Source organism: Cantharellus anzutake, assembly GCF_015039405.1.
Source record: "Cantharellus anzutake strain C23 chromosome Unknown EI90scaffold_32, whole genome shotgun sequence".
Taxonomy (NCBI): domain Eukaryota; kingdom Fungi; phylum Basidiomycota; class Agaricomycetes; order Cantharellales; family Hydnaceae; genus Cantharellus; species Cantharellus anzutake.
The window spans coordinates 696,818-714,599 of record NW_024066982.1 but is presented as its reverse complement, the minus strand read 5'-3'; the positions used below and the strand labels follow the sequence as shown (position 1 = coordinate 714,599).

General features: G+C 49.2%; 3 protein-coding genes across 3 annotated transcripts; 2 read left to right on the top strand and 1 right to left on the bottom strand.

Annotated features, from left to right (window-relative positions):
• The first annotated feature begins 1,880 nt into the window (after positions 1-1,880).
• Positions 1,881-2,851, top strand: EI90DRAFT_2974029 (uncharacterized protein). Its single transcript, XM_039055797.1, has 4 exons — positions 1,881-2,388; positions 2,445-2,498; positions 2,567-2,596; positions 2,683-2,851. The coding sequence occupies exons 1-4, from the start codon at positions 1,954-1,956 to the stop codon at positions 2,731-2,733; spliced, it is 570 nt and encodes a 189-aa protein (XP_038914720.1). The 5' UTR covers positions 1,881-1,953; the 3' UTR covers positions 2,734-2,851.
• A 1,643-nt stretch (positions 2,852-4,494) lies between these two features.
• On the bottom strand, positions 4,495-5,365 carry EI90DRAFT_1457421 (uncharacterized protein). The gene is made up of 2 exons (XM_039051805.1): positions 4,910-5,365; positions 4,495-4,850 (listed from the first exon to the last, which is right to left on the bottom strand). Exons 1-2 carry the CDS (start codon positions 5,159-5,161, stop codon positions 4,584-4,586), a joined length of 519 nt encoding a protein of 172 aa, XP_038914719.1. The 5' UTR covers positions 5,162-5,365; the 3' UTR covers positions 4,495-4,583.
• Positions 5,366-5,640: 275 nt separating this feature from the next.
• Positions 5,641-7,100, top strand: EI90DRAFT_3017396 (uncharacterized protein; the record flags this gene model as incomplete). Its single annotated transcript, XM_039057088.1, has 2 exons — positions 5,641-5,758; positions 5,815-7,100. The coding sequence occupies 2 exons, from the start codon at positions 5,641-5,643 to the stop codon at positions 7,098-7,100; spliced, it is 1,404 nt and encodes a 467-aa protein (XP_038914718.1).
• Between the last annotated feature and the right edge of the window lie 10,682 nt (positions 7,101-17,782).

Genomic DNA, 17,782 nt, shown 5'->3' with positions numbered 1-17,782 from the left:
TCCATGTTCACTTCTTAACGTCACCAGTTTCTCATAAAGCATATTGGAAGTATACAACAGCTATCATAATTAACCGTCCAGTGGACTTTCATCACGTCAAATTCCTCGCGATAGTACTTGACCTCCATCTGACTAAGCGTGTAAAGCCTTGATAATTCCACGATTCAACTAGAGAACCCATCCTCCCGATTTTCGGATCAACCATCTTCTAAACCGGAGAATGATGTAAATCCAGCTTTCCTCGGATCACGGAACCGAATCCCCTTGAGGGTAATTAATTAGCCACCGCCGTTATTAATGTTGGTAGAATCCCTTAATTGGATGGGTCCTCCCGCTTTTAACACACAAGGAGACCCCCCTATTATTGTACTGTTTATTACGGTAGCCCGCCTTATCAGACGCGCATGAGCAGGTCACTCTCTACACCTGACCCTCCTAGATTTTCAACATTAATATACATATCGCCCCCCACGTCATCTTACGAATGAGCACCCTTGCGTGTGACTATGCCCACAAGATGTTGCGCCGCGACTTCGGAAGTAGAGATTGGGTGATGGAAGTAGTAAATTAATCGGTCTGACACCACGAGCCCCATCAAGTCGTCCACATGGAGCACCGGGTGTGGGGCTTAAAAGGGGTTGGGATCAATTTTATGATGGAATTGCAAATAGAAGCATCCGCCACTTAGGTTGTGGAGCGAAGATGGGATTGCATGCAAGTGGGGCTGGGAACCAGAGTTTAGCCACAATATCCGTTTATTCAACAGTACTTGAAATACGTATCAGCATTGATAATGCTGGCAGACCGCAGTCACTGAGTTGTCCTCCTACTTCAATGCCGGTGCATGATTAAGAGACTGTTGTGAAAATGCAACTGGAGTGTACGTACTTGTTGAGGCGTAAAAGCTGCATTCAACGAAGCTAAGGGACGTTCAATGCTTAAATAGTGGAAGTATTCCAAATCCATATATACCCTAGGTGAAATCGGCTGCATACTATATCTCTGCGACTACTTCTTAGTTATGTACGGTCGGCTGCAGATGTCCGTGACTACGTTAGCATGCGCGCGCAGGGTCATGCTTCCGGCGAAGAGACGAATCCCAAACTCAGATATGGATGCGCCGGCCTGCTAGTACTCTGCACGCATTTAAGAGTGTCTACTGATTCATAGCCGGCCTAGCGCCAACAATTCGCTTCTAGTTGGAAACACGCCCCGTGGTGGAGAGGAAAATAGTGGCACCACATGAGGTGTGAACTCCTGCTGAGAGCCCGGACATCATCGAGAAGGGCACAGCGACAACGTGGTACATCTGAAATTGTTTCCCCCAGCCCCTATATCGGTGTCGAACTAGGGATGAAAGCCCGTACGTGCTGAGCGGTTCCCAGTTGAATTTAGACATAGCTCCAATTTCTACGCTCGGACTTATCAGGGTAGAAACGCAACAAAGGATGGTATTCGGAGGGCACTTTAGAAAGACCAATGGAACATCCATCCAAGGCGAGCATGATAGTATAGAACAAGTAACGGAGGAATGCTTGACATGATGGTGTGGTGTTTAAATGGGATCTTGACCGATTTCAAGTTGTCCTTGTTTGTCGCCAGCCAATTCGATTTTGGGTTCCGCCGACAGTATATTATACGCGGGGCATTGACATGCAGACAGCAAAGCCCACCGTAGGGTCGTCAGTCCAGGCCAGGCTAGCGCAGACAAGGCACACAGTGTAACCTAGCGAAGATGGGCAGTTATACTTACAGGGCTGATGGAAAGCCCTTGAAACTTGTCGAGTTGCCACGTAGTTTGCACGCAGCGTGTTGTAGGTTTGGAGTCAGTGACCGGGCTGAATGCGGACACTGCCGCATTAACCTCGGTTGTCGAGGTCCTCAAATAATATTTCGATTTCGATTTCGAACCACCGTGACATCGCCAATCCTTCCCCAAGCTAGTCAGCCACCATGAACATGTCCGTGCATCAAGTCACCTCTGATTCAATGGATACGGGCCTTCGGCAGGCGTGGAGGTTATCGCATTTGGCTCTCCAAGTGGCGCAAAGTGGTAATCATGTATTCGCAGAGCGCCTCCACCGAGAGGCCCTGAAACTCAAAGAAACGCACGACCCTAGGGACGTAGTCGGAATCGCGGTCTCAAAAAATGCGCTTGGGGAAGCATTGTACAACCAGGGGAAATATAATGAGGCGTATGAAGTCCTAAGAGAGAGCTTAGCCATCCGATCGGAGCTGCTACAGGGACGTGATCACCATGAGTACGATGCTGCAGTGACCAGGGAAAACTTGGCCCAAACGCTGCAATCTATGGGAAAAGTCCAGGAGGCTAGAGACGTAAGGGTTCGCGGAATTGCTCTTGGTCAACTTTGCTGTTCGAATTACAAGGTTAGAGCGTCATCTTATCGCGCGATAATCCCCTCGGTCTCACCTTCCGAGGGAAGTGTCCCGGGCAGCTCTTCACCAGGAATGAGCTTAAACAGTGTGGGGGATGTGGAGTAAGTGATCGTGCCATTCTTCTTTTTTTTTTTATGATAACTCACACATATAACCGGCGCCCCTGCAGCTGCCGCATTATTGTAGCGTTAACTGTCAGGTATGGATATGGATATGGATATGGACCTACACTATATCCCTCACCGCATCATATAAATATTAATCACTGGGGATTTAAATTTATAGAAGGTGGATTGGAAAGCCCGCCACAAGGGTCAATGCAAAATGCTCCAGTGAGGTCTTCAAGAAAGGAGAACAGAACGAAGCATAAGTGACGACGAGATCCATCATCGTTTGTTGGGGCTTGTTCGGTGTTGCTGGTCGCACAGAGATGCGCTTTCTTGTTTAACCTGTGTATATGTACCTTGAATTGTAGTATGGATGCTATTCTCCGAGCTTTTTTTTTTTTCCCATAGGTTTGAAGATTAGCCACGATCGTGATCTGTGGTTGGACGTAATAAAGGGTAACGAAGAAGCGGACAAACTTGCCGCAGCCCCCCTCCCCAAAAGAAAAAAAAAAACACACACACACACGACTCGCTGGCACTCTCACCCTCGACCCAACCTAAATTAAACCAAAGCGGCGCCAGGCTCAACGCCCTATCCCAATCCACGGCCTGCAAGCTGATAATACGCGAGAAGATGGCTGAGGGCACCCCAAAACATTAAAACCCAGAAGGGTAGACAATCTTGAGCGTATCGAAGCAACCGGGCCCTTGGATCCGCTGGCAACAAAGTCTACAACATGAATGAAGAGAAGAAAAGAGAGAGACTCGACCCCCTAGTACTTGGAACTTCCTATGGACGCTCCCACACGGCCCACACACAAAGACCGGTAGAGAATTCTCTAAATATGAAGACCGAGCCGAAAAGTTTTGGGGACGCTGCCAAGAACATGTGCACCAAGAAAAGCATCCAGTGGCCAAGAGGCCAGGCATGAATATATATATATCCTACGTGATTAACCCAAATAGTGAACTCCATGATATGACACGCGCGGCGCCACCAGAGATTCTACAGAATCGTTGTCCTTGTATGAGCCTGGACCCACATCTGGAAACTAAAGGTATGCACCGCAGTAGTGCCGCCGTATTTGCGCCAAACTACGGATGAAATTAAGCGCATCATATGCTGAGCCTTTCCCAGTCAAACCATATATAGCTCCAATGCTCGGAGTCGAGCAGAATTAAACACGCCCTCAAGGACCCGTTGGAAGGACACAAAAAGACTACGGAAGTGCATGTCCCTTAGTAGAATACCCACCAGACGAGCACGACAGTAGCGGGGGAAGCTCAAGAAGCACTAGTCAGGCCTATCAAGTACAAGGACGGAAATGGTGACCAGCTATGACAACCTGGGAATTAGGATCATGCAGAAGCGGCCAAACTGATGTCCGCACCACGGATATCGTTGATGTATATCGCCAAAGGATATGGTCATAGCAACTGAGCTAGTTGAAGCCATATACAGGGTATTCATTGCAGTTCTGCAACACGAATACGACTAAACACATCGAAACAGTATCCTGACATGGAAAAAGAGGTTAGGAAAAGATACAGAGATGCAGCTGGTGATAGTTTCTGTTCAGGGAATGCCCACGTCACAGCCCTCTTCAGGGTGCAAGGAAGTAGAAGCTAGTTGAGTTTAACCGAATACAGGGTGGCATCGGGTGCGCGATCGGCTGCTGGAGGAATGAATAACATAGGCGAGAAAAACAGCGGTTGCGCCAAAATGTCAAAACAGACTTGGGATGACAATAGAGACACAGTGGATTATATTTAGGTAGATTCATGGGGCGCACTGGCCTGTGTGAGTGTGATGTGGAACCATAATAAAACCTACACGCATTAGAATGTGCAGTTGTGCGAGCGGTCATCACTAGTCTGCGGCGAAGCACCAGCCTATTCATTACAGCAACACGCCCAACAAACACCTGCGCACGTTCCAGAGTCACGGCATTAGCTTCTGTCAGGGAAGCTGTTCAAATAATGGACTAAGGACCTCAGAAGCGGGTCGGCGTTTCTGAGGCATTAGGAAATAGCGACTCGTTCCCTAAATTTGGTCTGGCACCCGTAAGCGTTGACGTACTAGGTCCACCCTGGCCATCGTCCACTCTCCCGCAGCTTCGAAAGGTGGGTGATCGAAAAACGTCCTAGCGTCGAATACTCCACTAGAAGGACAAGAGGGGTGCCAGACCTGGGGGATGATCTGTCGGGGGGGATGCGACATAATGGAACGTAGGGGGAGGCACAGAGGGACAAAGGTGGAGGCCCCCCACTGCGCGACGGTTGAACGGTAACTCGGAATAAATAGACTGCTTGCGCCCCTGAAGGGCCACTCAGTATCGCCTGAGCCTAGTCTAGCCGCTAACTCGTAAGAGAACGTCCCACTCTAATAGAAGCTAGTCACTGGCCTGAAGACTAGTACTGATGAGCCTGGGCCAGTGGCAGTGAACCACTCCAAAAGAAATCCTGGTTGCTAAGGAGATGGGAAGTCGAGAGCGACTCGCTAGCCTGACCTGGGAGTTGTTTATCGCGTCAGCGAAAAAATTTTCAACTCTCGCGATCGCTGTCGCTGTCACACAGCCGCCGTAACATGTTGTTGTGCACAAGGAAATCATGGAAGTGGCACAACAGTCAAGAACGTCAACTTCCAGTCGACGCATTACAGTACTTTTCTCCTTCGTCCCTGCTCACTGAAAGTTGATACATAGGGATAATCTTGTTGCCAGCTTTCAAGTGTTAGCGGGCTTGCGAGCTTGAACAATATACGCTGTTGATGTCGCTGTTTTTATTTTTTGGCCCCACTCGGAACCAACTGCACATCCTAGGGCATCGCGACTTCGAATATGGTTCTTGCGGGCAGCAACGGTTTTTTCATTCTTTCCAGCAAGTCAACAGCAAGGGTCCAGAGCTTCCATTCTGCTTTCCACTGGGGGTTTCCCCGCGTGTAATGGCCGCGATCGATAGGGAGATCCCTGTTGTGGAACATCAGAACTTCCAAAATTTGTCCGACCCTCCTCCAACAGGAAATCAAAATCACTCTACCTATCCTTTATAATGCCACGTCTTCGTGACCCGTCCCCCCCACATCACCCAGGACTTCGTTAAGCCCAAGCAGACATCCCGTCCGACATAGTCAAGCATGATGCACCTCACCAAACCTTCCTTTCCTTCAGTAAAAATCAGTCATTTTGCATCAACACCCTCTTTGGATACTGGCGTCATAGTGCCTCGCTCGCTGGGCCAGCCCACAAATGAAGGTGTGTGTGTTCGTTGGCCTCCCCTGTCATGCTTGTCTGTAATGGGTTCGTTCAAGGTATCGGTGGTCAGTTCAAGCCAATATTGCGATATCCATCCATTATTTCATTCAGCGGAGACAGCCAGGCAACAGGAGCCGACGGGTCAGACTCTGAATTTGATTTCCCAACAACCAGTGAAAAGTCACCTCCACAACGCTGTCTTGTATTTCGCGACACTGCTCGTTTGTTTCGCGGCTCCCGAACCCGGGAAACTCACGTTGAACATCACGGTGCTAAACACTTGAACATTCAACACGTTTCTCCCATTCTGGTTTCAATCTCGGCGACTACCGCTCCAAAAAGCAAATTCTTCTTGGCGCATGACCATCACTTGTGCGGCAACCCTACCCCCCCACAGTTCAAGATGGGCGGCACCATGAAGAGGTTCATACGTCGCGCGACTGCCAAGCTCTGGTTCAGAAAGCGTTCCGCGCGACCCACAACCCCAGTTCCTCGTTCTCATCACCACTCTATTCACTCGCCAGATGGCTCGCGCTCTTCCGTGGGGGAGCCCAATACCTCATCCCCAAGGGTTGATACGACGGTTGATGTTCAACCGAAGCTGAGCGCCCCACCGTCTCCTCTTGGTTCGTTGCTCCAGGCCTTGTCTACTTGGAGCTTCGAGGAGACTTCTGGGTCTGAATTCGGCGGAGACAGGTGTGGCAAAGTCGATAATTCATCATCGCCCTTGTTCGAGACTGCCCCTTCGTCCCCCGCATTACCAGAGATCGAAATTGTGGATAAATCCGCCGATAAGCGTGAGGAGGAAAGAGGTGTCTTGGACGCTTCCAGCAGTCAAGATCCGGTACCCAGAAAAGGATGGGAGACAGTCATTCATGACGACGGCAACATAAACGCTGAGCGTAGCCTTTCGGACGACCCGCAAAACATACCTCAAATTGACAATAATCCTCACCCATCCCTGGTGTTAGTGCCCTTAGCACATGTACCATCGCCAGCCTCATCCCCCTCGTCCCCCTCGTCCCCCTCCGCCTTCTCGACGACTACAAGGGCCTCGACGACTTCGACGAACACAACGATTTCCACGACCTCGATGCCTACTCGTTTACTTATCCCCTCTGTTGCACGCCCCGTTCCCCCCACTAAGCCCTCAAACCGAGTATCCATCTTTCGCCGTTTCATCTCTTCCTCGGCGAAAAAGAAGAAACCTAGCGTCGTGAAGGCTTATCCGCCTCCCCAACCCCTCGACGTGAAGATGCACACGAACAGCTCAATCACCCAGCGGCTGATGCATCTTGATGATGATGAATCCAAACGTTTGACCGAAATCGCGTATTTATGAACTGCGGCCTTCATATCCTCCTTATCCTGATCTCCCCTCCTTCCTCCCTTTGACTCTGGAATCCTTGGCTGTTCTTTAGTTACGATAGCATTCCAACACTTCTATCTTCGCTGCTTATCGTCGTTCGTTTGATGCACTGCCTATGAACTCCTTAAATTTTCCTCGCGCCCGCGCATTCGTGTATTGTTAAACCATTCAAAATCCTCAAACCGGTACCCAACCCAACCCCCCACGACCAAACTGTATTGGATATTGATGTAACATTGTGTCATGTATTACGCTGCTGAATTTCATGCCTTCTGTTTATGTTCGGAATCTTACCCTCTGAGAGGGGTGTACGATGTTGGTATCGGTTGCGTCGGGGTCCAGTATCATGCCCATGCAAGTCATATATTAATTCCTTTTCGAGGGAGAGATCAATCGTGCCGCTGACCGACTTTAATTCAGACGTCGGTCTTGTGAATTATCAATGATGTAAAGAAGCGCCACCTCAGTGTTGAATGTTCACGTTGAAGGACAGTGCACAACGATTGTGGTGGCCAAGTGGTGGAAATTTAAATTAACCAGCTTTTTTGTATATATGACAATATGACAATCAAATTTGGACTAAGGTCGTAACTAAAGAGCTAGACCGATAAGACCAAAAGCAACCTCAGGACCAAAAATCAAACAAAGAAAATACACATGCATTCGCACACCAAGGACACCAAGAAAGGATCGAAAATTCAAACAGGCCGACGAACCGAATCACAAAAATGAGAACCAGATGACCTCTGAACAATATATCTGGGCCGTTTCCAAAGTAAAGGCCATGGGACCGGACATGCTTGTACGTAAAGGACTACTACCTACAGGCTGGCTAGTAGATCACTGTGATGTGCACAGCTTGCGCCTAGGCAGGTGCATGACCTGCCTCTCTTTGACGGGAAGAGAACTGCTCCATTGAAGGATACGAATGCAATGCGGATCATGACAAATTAGAATTTGCAACACCAAGCCCCCGTCCATACTAATGAAGGCTGGTGACCTGCCTAACCCCCCCAGGCCCATCAAGGTCCAATGAGCATGAGGTTGTCATAGAGGCAGATTCCACTGCTTGATGTAAGGGTCACCTGTCACTTACATCGGGACTACAGTTGCGGACACGCAAACACAAGAAATTTTCTATAGCAGAATTCTCCAAGCAATTAAGCTCTATTTTGACAAATTCGGATACCTTTAGACGAAATATGCTCAAAAATGCAATCTTTGGATTTTTATCTATTTTTTTTAGCCACCGCAAAATTCTGAGCCCAAATTTTCAAAATTTACCTAATAATTTTGAGCGTTTTTATCATACCAAGACATAGTGAAATGTATTTAGAGCAGAATATATGTCAGTCCTTGGTTCACATAAAATAAAATGACCATTGAACTTCATCCATAGCTGCCATAGTGCTCTCTGATACAGCACAGTGGCTTTTCTGCTTCTTAGCCACCCATGCAGCTGCTTTCCCAGTCAGCCCCTTGTGGTAGAGTTCATACAGGAACTATGAATTAAAATTAATATCAAGTTAGCTCACCTTCCCCCTGCTTTGTGTCTCAATCCTCTTTTTTGCCGTTGCATAACTCATTCCCAGCCTAGTCAGCCATCTAATGACGGCCTATAGAGGGGGGGCTGTTTGGCCTTCAAATGGGCCTAAAAGGGGGTATTTACTAGTGGATGTCCTGGACATCCTGGTGAAGACTGATCCATTCACCAGGATGTCCCCAGGACGTCCTAGCAGTGTTGCACGGACATTGTTCCAAATGGTCACATGGTCCGAAATCCGAATGTCTGATTCAGTAGACAATGTTTTTCCCATGGTCCCATGGTCCGATCAGCATCCGTTGGCTGAAGCGTGTCAAGCACCCATTTTCCATGTAATGAATTTTTATAAGACTCCGATGTCCAAATGCTGCATTTGTCTATCTTTGCGGAATCAAGAACAACTTCCCATGCACATACCATGATGGTCTTTTGCTTCCAGCCCTAGTTCACCGCGTCGGGAGCATGCAATAAAAACCTAGGGTACAATCCTAAGTGTTTCATCTCTCTTTCTCACCCTGCTTGACACCTGGGATGGGCCGCAAAAGCCCCTTGCGTCAGTGGTTTCTCGACCTCGAGGAGAAGATTGGAAACAATAAAAGCCACACTATTCACAAATGCAATTTTTGCATAAATGCCCAAACGGCAAGACTGGAGGAGGAGAACTTCCGTGAGTTTACAGCTGGTTCAGCACCTCGTCACTCACTTAGTCAACTTCATATGAGAGGTAAACTCCCCATCTGTCCATGCACTTTGCGTGAATGCTAACATCAGACTCTAACAGCAATCCCTCTTTGCTCTGAGATACAGGGCTCTGTTGAACGGCTTGCACGTCATATTGAAACCTGTGAGCATGCAACCACAGATGCGCGTGCAATGGGGAAAACTTGGCTTGATCAACATCTCCCTGGCCGACAACTTCGCCTCAACTTGCCTTTACTCCAAATTTCACCTGCTGCTAGTCCCTTGATATCTCCTCATTCACCTACATCCCATTCCCCCAGGCATTCACCATCTCCAACACATCTTACACCCCCTTTACAAATTGGCCGGCGCGGTAGCTATTCATCTTTGTCTGAGGGAATTTCCGATATCCCCCCGCTCCCCAAGAAGCAACAGGAGGATCTAGAAAGACAGTTTCTCTGCGTTATAATCTCTGCTGGGATATCATTCTGACTGCCTGACGACCCTGAAATGGTGAAGTTTGTGCACATGCTCAACCCTGCATTCAAGCTACCGCAACGAAACAAAGTTTCAGGACCTCTTCTCTCAGCGGAGTTCGAGTCTATTCAAAATTGCCTCACTGACATGATGTGCAGTGCCTATGCCACTGGCCAATGTGATGGCTGGCGTGACACATCTCGGAATCATCTCATCGCATTCATGGTTTCTGCAAACCATATGGTATATCCTCTCTTCACTGTGTAAAGGGTTAATTCACTCATATCTATACCCAGGTTCGGATGACACATGTCCATAACACATCCGGCTCGCGCAAGACTGCTGACAACCTCTTCAAGTTAATGCTTCAAGAGAAGACTTTTATCGAAGAGAAACTTGGGCTCAAACTCATTGGTTGGGTCTCTGATGCTTCAGGAGAGTCACGCACAGCACGGAAAATGCTCAAACAAAATTTCCCTCGGCTAATCACAGTTGACTGTTATGCACACCAAGTCCGTCCCTACCTCTTCTACTATTTGAGTGTTAACAGTCCTCAATAGGTTCAGTTGGTGCTTGGTGATTACATCAAACAGTCTGATAGTGTCAAGTTGCGCATGGCACAAGCAAGTGAGATTGTGAACTGGTTTAATAACCATTCTCTTGCGCTTCATCTTCTGTACTCCGAGCAGAAGACTCTTCCGGAGTTCACTGGGACAGCAAAGACCCTCATCCGTGGGTGTATTACTCGGTGGTCTTCACATGTGATGTCACTCCAGCGATTATTGGACTTAAAGAGACCTCTCAAAAGTATCATTATCAAATCGAGTGATAACATACTGATGTCGACCGCGACGTCGTTAAACTAGGGAGAGAAAAACAACTAAGAACAACAAATACAACTCGGAAAACAAAAATAAAAATGACTAAGGGGAACCACTAGAAAACCGGACGTGACGCTGGCAAAGACCCCTTGACCTCGACAGGGCAACCAAAATACGCCCCAGTACACTGTCAGGTCCCCATCCGGAAGGGGCTAGGAGTTGGGTACACCCGGTCGGAACGCTAACCACTATGCAGTTCCCCGGTGCCCGGGTAATCCCGCAAGGATTAGGTTGGCGGTGCCACGAAGTACAAATACACCAGTACCTCTCGTCCCACAGAAAAATCATACTAGCGGTAGAACGCCACAACGGTGTGTCTCCCCGCAAACTCCTACTAAATAAAGCCGTAACATACACAAAACTTCTCTCAACAGTGGTTCCCCAAGTCACAAACATGCAAAGTAAACGTAACAACCTTAACGACCATCAACGCTCGCTGTCTCCCCTCAGCTCCATTGGGGCGGATGACACCATGATAGATGACCTTATGGGGACGCACCAACAAAGCACTCCTAACAACACCGAAAAGGACTTAACCACACTCACGTCTCCCACCACCACACTCCCATCTATCACCTCCATTCTGGAGGTGGCCAAACGCCACAGATCCCCAGACTCGGCCAACATCCAAGGTCCTGAACTCGCGCCCCCTCCCCCCGAGAGCGAAGGGAGGACAAATAACACCACTAACCGCGCGACAGTCCCTACCTCCACGAGCCCTGCAACTCCCCCCCCAAACCCGCCACGTATCACCCGCCCCCCAGCCGTAGCAGATGCCCCTGACCCAGTAACTGCAGCTGCTCAGCGCCCACATGACGGCAACGAAATCTTCAACTACACCGACCTTGATGGCGAACTCGCTGACTTCCGCGCCCACGGTGCACGGCCGGCAAGAATCCTTGCAAACCTCAGTGAAGACCGCCATGAACAGTGGAAGACCATTCCAAGAACTGTCTTAACATACCCGCTTGACGCCAAACACAGCACAGAGGGCGACAAAAAATTTAGGAATAACCTGGCCACTTTCCTCAAAAGGGCCTTTCCCCAATCAAGCCTGAATATAATCATCCGTCCCCCAACCGCCCGATCACACGACCAGACAGGAACCCCTTGGGGCTTCCTTGTTGAGGGCCTCCACCCCTCACACATCAACACCCTTATCGCTGGCCACCTATGGATGAGCCGTGCGGTATGTTTCATAGCAATCGACTTCGCCAACTACCGGCCCACTAACTATGTTATATCCCTGCGTGGCTTGGGAGCCAACTTAAATGAAACTGGTGACATAGAAAACGCGATCACTCAGAGAATCCTTGACCAAAGATCCACATTCAGAACCTTCCTAGAAAGAGCGAACCTACATGTTGATGACATAAACCGCATAGCTACCAGCTGCACTGTTATCCCCCGTGGGTATGCTGCATCCAACCATGGGAACCGCCTCAACCCGTCTGAACGAAGAAACCCAACCTCTGATGCCAATGTAACGCTTTGGGAAATCCACCTTCCCCCCCCATTCTTCGAAGTTCCCGACCCCACCCCCGGTGTCCTGAACACCAGCTATGACCAATGGGTCCGACTATTCAGAGAAACCACATTCTCCACCCCTACAAGTAACAACGGGTCCGCCAGCGGCTCCCACATATACTGCCATACTTGCAAAGGGTTGGACCACACATTCGCTGTTTGCCCAATCCATGAGCACTATATCTGGCGTGAACTCAACCCGAGCCCAGAAAATCCCCCTACACCAAACTCTGTTGATCTGCCCCGGCCCCACCTGGCAAATCGGGGACGCGGCAGAAACCCAGGACGCTATCGAGGACGTGGCCGGCACTACACCTAAAATGACCACTAAAAAGTAAAGCTATGTAGGCTACCCAATCCCTTCTAGCTTCATGTAAAATACACTGCCTGAAACATTTAACTCATGAGTGAACCGAAATAAAAACTAAACACAGGCAAGCAGCCTCGGCTAAGGACGCCCAAATTTACTGGACCGCAAGGTGACAGGAAAGCGCACCAGCCCACCCCAACCCCCTCTTCTCTCCCCGCCCCCTCCATGGCTGGCAACCAGGAGGGGGTGTACAAACAAACGCCAGCGAAAAAGTTAACACAAACAACCAACACAGGACCCCCAATCAGGTCCCGAAACGAACTCAACCGGTAAATGGCCTCCTCCCTCTGCCTCTAGAGGACTGCCGGCTTCAACCGTTTTCCAAATGTCCAAGGACAGAGGCAGAGGAACTGAAAACGGCCCCAACCCACTGTCCCCTCCGCCTAAGAGGAGGCAACCCCTCCCCCCAAAATGGCCCCCCCAGCCTAAAAATAGGTGCCCTCAACATCAAGGGCGCAAATAGCTCCTCCACCAAATACAAATGGACTACCCTCCTACAAAAAATGAAAAAAGAAAGATTTGGCATCATGTGTCTCTCCGAAACCCACACCGACCAAATACAACAAGAATACTTAGACAGTACCTATGACCCAGAGTGGACAATCACCCACTCCTTTAACCCAGATCACACCCGCGCAGGTGGTGTTGCTATCATAATTAATAAAAACATAATCAAAACCAAACCCAGATCCACTAGAAACATTATACCCGGCCGCGCCCTCCTCATAGAAATAGACTGGCCACCCGACTCCCCTATCAAAATCCTAGCCATATACGCACCCAACCCCCACCACGAGAACTCCCAGTTCTGGAGGACACTCCAACAGAACCTTCATGGCACCTCCATCGACATTATGCTTGGGGACTTCAACATGGTAGAAGAAGCAATCGACAGACTTCCGCCACACCCAGACCCGGAAACAACAGTAGCATCCTTCCACAACTTCACATCCCCAAACAACCTAACAGACGGCTGGAGGAACTCACACCCAGCCCCCGAAAAAAACTTCACCTTCGGCCACTCCACAGGGACATCCCTCTCCAGAATTGACCGAATATACGCATCTGACACTATCAGAGAAAAAGCCTACACATGGGAAATATCCAGCCCGGGCCTATCCACTGCCGACCACCAACTCATCTCAGTGGAACTCAGAGACAACTGCGCTACCACAATCGGGAAAGGAAGATGGGCCATTCCCCTTTACCTGACCAAAGACCAAAACTTCCTACATGAAGTCGAAACTATCGGCAACGAGGCCCTAGACGAAATAGCCAGGAACAACGACACCCAGAACACCTTCCAAGACTTCATATCAGCTGTGACGCACCTAGCCAGAAAAATCACAAAAATAAAAGCAGGTAAACTCAACTCGGAAGTAAGGCGCCTCACACACAGACGTGACAAGGCAATGTCAAGGCTGACCTCCTCCAACGAGACCCTAACAGAAATGACACAACTCCAGATACAAAACCTAACCAAAAGAATAAATGAAATCGAAAAACTGAAACAAACTAAATCAAGAGCTAATGCAGGGGCAAACAAAAGACTCCTAAGCGAAACAACCAACAAGTACTGGTGCAAATGGGGGAAGGAAAACAAACCACGCGACACAATATCCGAACTGAGAATCCCGGACTCCAACCCACCAGCATACACATCCAAATCGGAAGAAATGACAAATATCGCTGCCAACCACTACAACAATGTGCAAAACAGAGACTTAACCACCCACCAGGAAGCAAGGGAAACCCACATTACGAACACCCTCAACCTCATCCGGAACCACACCCCCCCGGAAATACACTCAGACCTGGCCACCCCGCTAAGTCTTGCAGATATAGACAAAGCACTAAAACAATCCCCTAACGAAAAAGCTCCTGGCTTGAACGGAATACCCACCGAGCTATACAAAAACCTGAACTCCAGGTGGGAAAAGCGGAAAAATGATAACCAAGGCCTTCACGTAGTAAAACTCCTAACTCTCCTAGCCAACGACATCGAAAAAAATGGCACCTCATGCCCACAATTCTCGGAAGGATGGCTATGCCCACTCTACAAAAAAAAAGATAAAAGAGAAATCGAAAACTACAGGCCCATAACTGTACTAAACGCTGAATATAAGATCATCACGACAGCCCTCATGAATAAGCTATCCCCGATAGCTCCCCTCCTTATCCACAAATGCCAAGCAGCCTTCATGAAAGGCCGAAGCATTTTCGACCAAATTGACCTCGTAAATCGCATGACGGACCTGTGTGAACTAACCGGACAGGACGGCGCAATCATTGCCCTCGACCAAGAAAAGGCATATGACCGCATCCGCCATGATTACCTCTGGAGGGTCATGGAAACCATGGGAATCCCACCAGAACTAATATCAACAATCAGAAACCTCTATTCCGAAGCCAAGACTAAAGTAATCCTAAATGGCGAAATTAGTAAAGACTTCCCAATAACCAGAGGGGTACGCCAAGGTGACCCACTATCATGCCTCCTGTTCAACATCGCCATAGAACCCTTATCAATTGCCCTGAGAGAATCTCCGTCCCTCAAAGGACTAGAAGTCAAAACACCCACAATCTCACAAAGAGTCATAATATCCCTCTTTGCCGATGACACGGCTATCTTCCTCTCCAAAGATGACGACCTGAATGACCTACTCACGACATTAGATCGCTGGTGCATTGCCTCTGGGGCAAAGTTCAACCAAGAAAAGACAGTTGTCCTCCCTGTCGGCTCACCAGACTTCCGCGAATGGGCCCACAGTGAGAGATCCATTAACCCCTCCTCCAGCGACAAGCTAGATGAATCAATAACCATACTAAAGGATGGACAAACTATGAGATACCTAGGGGCCCAATGCGGGAACAAGCCCAACCATAAAGACCCCTGGCCCACGATCACAGCCAACATCGAGAAATCACTCACCCAATGGAACAAAACCCACCCATCCATCGAAGGTAGACGCCTAATTATCCAGATGACCATCGGAGGTATGACCCAATTTCACACCCGGGCCCAAGGAATGCCAAAAGACGTGGAAAGAAACCTGAACAGAAGAATACGTGAATTCATATGGAACTCAGACAGCCCCCCCCCAATCAGCATGAACCAGCTGAATAGTCCAAGAGATCAAGGCGGTAAAAATGTCCTAAACTTACAAGACAGGAACGAGGCGATCCACCTCATCAAACTCCAAAAAATCCTCGACAGATCACCCAACAGACCCCCGGCCTCAGACGCTGCTGAAGCAATCCTGATGGCTACTCTCCCGAAAAACCAACAGCCCCAAAACCCAGCATACCCCATCATCACAGAGGTCCTCATCCAGAAACCCTTCCTTAACGCCCGGACCCACCGAAGAAACATCCCGGCCGAACTCCGCAACTCTCTAAACATCGGTGCAAAATACAACCTTAGATTAGAAAACCCGACAATCGACCTAGACACCAAACTCAACTTACCAGCCTGGGCCCATCCGGGCCTGAGAGACAACACCCAAATCAGCGACCGCTCAAAACCGGCATGCTGCCTGAGGGCAACTCATGGATGCAAACGGGTCGGCGATCTAATCATCCAAACAGACCACCAAGAAAACCCATGCCACGACCCAACCAAAAAAACCAAATGTCCCTGCACACCGTGCCAGTCCTACAAAGCTAACGGCTGTAAGAACCCTGACGCTTGTTACCAAATGGCGACAAAAATATCCACGAACCTTGACCTCCACTACAACCCCTACAGCGACTCACACCTCCTCTCCCAACCGGACCGCAATCCCAGAGAAACGGCCAGACAACACACAGCCGGGGACCCAATGGCCATTAAAATCTTCCACCCGGCCCCCAGTTCCTGCACGCCACTCGACCACCACTATAGGGTATTCGGCAGACCCCCCCCAGAACTCCCAATCACCCCCACCCCCCATCTCCTACAACCTAACGACGAGATAGCATATACGGACGGATCCTGCTCCCTAAACGGGAACACAAACGCCACAGCCGGCTTCGGAGTGTGGTACGGCCCAAACAACCCCCGAAATACCAGCAAAAGAATTAACCCCGTCTCCCACAATCTAATAATACAGCCGAAATGCTGGCCATACACCATGCCGCGATATCCGTACCCCCGTCATCCAACCTCCACATCAAGGCCGACTCACAATGGTGCATCAGCACCCTCTGCGACAACCTCGAATCCTTAGAAGACTCAGACTACGCCTATGCCAAGAATCAATACATCACCAAACTAACAGTAAGCGCATTAAGATCCAGACTCACCCCTACCACATTCGAATGGCTAAAAGGCCATGCTGGGATCCGTGGAAACGAAGAAGCGGACAACCTCGCCGCAATAGGAGCACAACTGGCTCCCGACCCCCTCCCACCTGTAATGCCCCCCCTCCCCCACATACCGAGCGGCGCCCGCCTAATTTCCCTAAAACAGTCCACAGCAACAAGACTAATAAGCAGAACCAGATTAGCGAAAAACCCGGTACGGAAAATAGCAACGCTTAACAACATCACCAAAATCCAAACGACCCTGGCGAGTATGAACAATGACTCCCCCACACAAAACAAGATCTGGGAGAACCTAGGGAAAAACCGTAAAGATGTCTCCCCCGAAATCCGCAACTTTGTATGGAAACTAACCCATAACTGCCTCAAGATCGGCGACTACTGGAATAAAATCCTAGGCTTCGAACACCGTGGTGAATGCAATGGGTGCCAACAAACAGAATCAATGACACACATACTCTTTGAATGTCCCCTCAATCACGGCGCCTGGGTTTGGTCCACAGCCAAGGCGATATGCGATCGCCGGAAAATAGAATGGCCTAACGACCTAAACACCTCACACATAATGGCCGCCCCACTAACCAAGATAATGAACACCAACGGTAAAGTAAGGATGGGTGAAACCAGACTGTACCGAATCGTAGTCCTAGAATGTGCATGGCAAGTCTGGAAGACCAGATGCCGCAGAGTTATAGATGCCGATCACCCGCAAACCTCACTAAGAGAAGTAAGAAATGCCCTGAAAGCCGGCCTCAACGACAAGCTCCAGCAAGACATTGCCCTCACAAACCGTAAGAAGTACGGCCGGAAAGCCCTGCCGGCCAAAACAGTCCTGCTTACCTGGAGTGGGAACCTTCACAACGAAGACATACTA